General features: G+C 48.8%; 1 protein-coding gene across 1 annotated transcript; it reads left to right on the top strand.

Moving 5' to 3' along the window:
- Positions 1-1,349: 1,349 nt before the first annotated feature.
- On the top strand, positions 1,350-3,840 carry zfp36l1b (zinc finger protein 36, C3H type-like 1b). The gene is made up of 2 exons (XM_070926108.1): positions 1,350-1,473; positions 2,757-3,840. The coding sequence occupies exons 1-2, from the start codon at positions 1,420-1,422 to the stop codon at positions 3,765-3,767; spliced, it is 1,065 nt and encodes a 354-aa protein (XP_070782209.1). The 5' UTR covers positions 1,350-1,419; the 3' UTR covers positions 3,768-3,840.
- Positions 3,841-4,087: the final 247 nt, after the last annotated feature.

Genomic DNA, 4,087 nt, shown 5'->3' with positions numbered 1-4,087 from the left:
CTGTTATTCTAGATCATTAGTCTATATACATACATGAGTAGCTCAATAGTTGTCCCTCTTCGTCCAGCATGTCACTTATTGTCCTCCCTGCAGCCCTGAAATCTCTCATCTGTCCGTCTGTAATTTTAGCCCTCAGATGAATGTTTGATTTGATGTAGTGTGATTTGATTTATCACGATATATGCATGTGCTGATGAGAACCTCACACAAATGAGTGGCACAACAAAATGCATAGTTGTGACTGCCCCTCGGCACGAAACATAGAAGCTTTTTCTGATGTGATGGCATGTAAGTATGGCCAGATGTTTGCTAACTTGTCAGTCATATCAACTTTATAAGGTGATAATATGCTGGGGCTGTCAGTCTGTCAGCTTGTTCTGCTCTCTTGGGACCTTAAACTGATGGATCCATCTGTTCTCATCATGCCCAGCTAAGCAGTCAGGTGAATGGGGATCTTATCTAGCCCCCCTTAGTAGCCTAAAATAAATAAACTTTCCAATTCAGCAAGTACAGTCCCAAATTCTGATTCATTTGGAAGCCATTCCCTGTACTCAGCGACGTTGTTAGGCCTGAGGCTACAGCCCTGAATGTTTCGTGAATTGCCCCGGAACGAAAATATTTTTGACATTTTTTTCCCCAGAGAACGTGGCTAAGCGAGATGGTCAGGTCACTTGATATTCCCTAAATGGTTGCATGAAGTGTTTCAAGTGTTTCAATTCAATCTACGGTCATCAGGCCGCTGCTTTACTTCATGTTTACAACACAAAGTGCCAAACGTTACAGCAGTCAAATAAAAATGTAAAAACAGAATAAAAAGTAAAGCAGCACTGGTGCCACAGGTTCTCAGCTGCTCTGCAGATGTTTATTTTGTCCAGAGCGGTTGTCCTAGCATTACTATTAAAACGTTGAATTTCAAATGAAATGTAATGTTTGCAGTAGTCGTACAATGCAATAAAATTAAATGAAATTTAGACAGAAAATCAGGGGCCCAAAAGAAATTATGGGTTTGGGCTTAGGTCAACTCCTCAGGAAAGCCTCTGATTGTAACCCAGAAGAGTTTGCTGATAAATGACCAAATGCGCCTTTAATCGGGTTCATGTGGAAACCACAACAACCACACGTTGTTTTTATTTAAACAAAAAACAACAACACTTGATGATTGAATCAAAATAGGCAGGTGCGTGTTCGCCCTGCAGAGGCGCTGTTAGCTCTCAGGCAATGGCTGCAAATCTGTCTCCAGTCTGCGGGGTGTCAGCCGTCAGCAGCCCGCCCACCGCGCAGCGATGGCCGCTGCCTGCTGAAAAGGAACTGCGCAGCACCGCGGCGCGGCAGAGGGGGCTCTCCACGGGGAAGAAAACACCGAGTCCTGGACTACCACACACGACCACCAGCTCTCATTCCCATCCCTCTGCAATAAACATGACAGCGACTATCATCTCTCCTTTGTTCGAATACAGAGACGTCTGTAGCGAGGTAAAACGCCCTCTTCTACTCTGGAGAAAGCCTGCTAACGTTAGCCTAGCCACTGTTGAAGTTTGATGGTGAAGTTAGTGTCGGCTGTAACATGCTTGTTGGCTAGCTACAGTGTGTTGTCTGTTGGACCCGTCGACATTGAACCAGCTAACAGTCCTGTAGAGTAGCAGAGTTAAGTTAACTTGTTAATGTTGGCGCAAAGTGGCGCAACGTAATGTGAAGTTAACGTGAACTTCGCGTTAGTTGATAGGGAGTTTGCGTGTGACGCTCACAGGCTGTTATCGGTGTGTAATGTTAACCTTTCCACTGTAATAAGGTTACTAAATGTACACGTGGAAGCCCAGTAACCGGCACTGTCCTGGTCAGCGTTAAACGGTGTAAAGTCTGCTGTTTATGACTGCTCGTAACGTACTTTCTTTGCATCCGCCGTCTGCGGTGAACTTTGTATCAAGGTAACTAGTTCAGGTCACTGTGTTATCTAGTCACGCAGTCATCTTACGTCATTAGGTACCTCGTCAATTAGCCGCATGTCTCAGCTGTCATGTTGCCTGCTCAGTCACTACGTTGACACCCACATGCATTTACTGAGCTGCTTATTTTCTGCTGGGGCCATGAGATCGACAGTCCTACCCTCATCAGTCTGCGTGGATGTCAATATAAATAAATGTTTGTCTGTCTGATCCCGTCTGTGCCCGTTGACCTGCTGTGCTGATTCCTGCATGTCCGGATTGCCCAGTTATTTACCAGTGTACTGTTTAAAGTAACGGTCAATCGATCTGTTTTACAGCGAAACACATGAAGATAGCTACAGATGCTTGTATGTTACATTTTAATATACAAGGTGATTTATTTTCTTAACAGCAGAATAGTAAAGATTCTTCTGAATTTAAGTCATTTAGACTTAATATTTCAGATTCTGCTGAAAATAATATATATTCTCTGTCTCGTCCTGTTGACCTTTTTTAACGTTAGTTTTAATTTGTTTTGGCCGCCATGTTGATTCTGGAGCATTATGATTCAGTGTGGATGTTAAATCCATTCCTGTACCATGCTGCAGGACGTGCTCTGTCATGTTAGACGCTACACATGTGATTGGTGTGTAACTGCTGTTCCTTTTTTATTTAATCTGGAACCAATTGCAGTCCAAAACCGGGTTTCAGTTCCCAACCCTGCTTGTGACGACTTTGACCCCTTGCTAATTGCTATGCTCATGAGTGCTTTGGTGAAATGTGGTGTTAAACGAAACAAAGCTAAATGACATGGGGGGGGTTTTCTGATTACAGAACAGTACAGTGTTGAACTGCAACAGTCTCAGTGGACCCCGGCTGACGTCATTCCCATGCTCCCGTGCCAACCTCTCCCCCTGCACCCCCACTGGGTCCCTGCTGGACAGGAAGGAGGTGGGGGCCCCCTCTGCAGGAGACCTGTTCCAGCGCCGTCACTCAGTCAGCCTCCCCGGTGCAAAGTTCAGCCAGAACGAGTTTGTCAACAGCCTTAATACGGATCCCTTGATGTTGTTAGGCAGCAGCTGCAGTGACGGCAACAACAGCCGTTTCCGTGAGCGCTCGTACTCGGAGCTGGGGGACAGGCTGCGGCCCGGCAGTCGGGCATGTGTGGGTGGAAGCGGCCAAGTCAACTCGAACCGCTATAAGACGGAGTTGTGTCGGCCTTTTGAGGAGAACGGCGCCTGCAAGTATGGCGACAAGTGCCAGTTTGCCCACGGCATGCATGAACTGCGCAGCCCGAGCCGTCACCCAAAGTACAAGACTGAGCTGTGCCGCACCTTCCACACCATCGGTTTCTGCCCGTATGGTCCCCGCTGCCATTTCATCCACAACGCAGAGGAGCGCTGCGGGCCCCCTCCCTTCTCTGCCTTCAACAAGATGGAGCGCCCTCGGCTGCAGCACAGCTTCAGCTTCGCCGGCTTCCCCAGCTCCGGTGGCCTGCAGGACAGCCCCACCTCCGTCACACCTCCACCCATGTTCTCTACTGAGGGCCTGGCTGAGTGGCAGAGCAACCCCTTCACCTACTCCAGCCAGGAGCTTGCCAGCCTGTTCAGCGCCAGCTTGGGGCCCCCACCTGTGTGTGAGCCTCAGGGTCCGGCCCCACCTTCCCCAACCTCCCCCTGCTTTTTCCAACCCACATCAAAGAGCCCCCCCAGCCTCCCTGACTCTCTGTCTGATCAGGAAGGCTACCAGAGCAGCCTGGGCAGTCAGAGCGGCTCTGAGTCCCCCCTCCTAGATGCCTCCCGCCGCCTCCCCATCTTCAGCAGGCTCTCAATCTCTGATGAGTAACGTGTCTGCATCCCTGGGCCTGAGAGGGGAGTGATGGAAAGAGAGAGATGAAGATGGAGACCCTTCACCTCCCTAACCCCCCCCCCCTCCTCTCAGCCCTGAAGTAGAGAAGTAGACCGCTCTGTGCATTGTTGTAGCCAGTGAGTCACCTCAGAACACTGGATGCCTTCTCCCTTTTGAGGATTGTCTTTCAACCCCCCCCCCCCCCCCAAAAAGAAAATTAAAAAATCCAGATCAAGTGTCTTCACTATGAACAGTTAATGAACCAGAATCATACTCCCATACAGGCCCTGCACTGGTGCCATGGCAGAATGGATGTT

Source organism: Enoplosus armatus, chromosome 19 (genome assembly GCF_043641665.1).
Source record: "Enoplosus armatus isolate fEnoArm2 chromosome 19, fEnoArm2.hap1, whole genome shotgun sequence".
Lineage (NCBI taxonomy): Eukaryota > Metazoa > Chordata > Actinopteri > Centrarchiformes > Enoplosidae > Enoplosus > Enoplosus armatus.
This window is presented reverse-complemented; position numbering and strand designations above follow the sequence as displayed.

What these genes read in the sequence shown, in the direction of transcription:
- zfp36l1b (XM_070926108.1), top strand. Translation starts at nt 1,420, where the DNA reads ATGACAGCGACTATCATCTCTCCTTTGTTCGAATACAGAGACGTCTGT. An exon ending in ACAGAGACGTCTGTAGCGAG is followed by an intron (nt 1,474 to 2,756) that starts GTAAAACGCCCT and finishes TTCTGATTACAG; the next exon opens with AACAGTACAGTGTTGAACTG.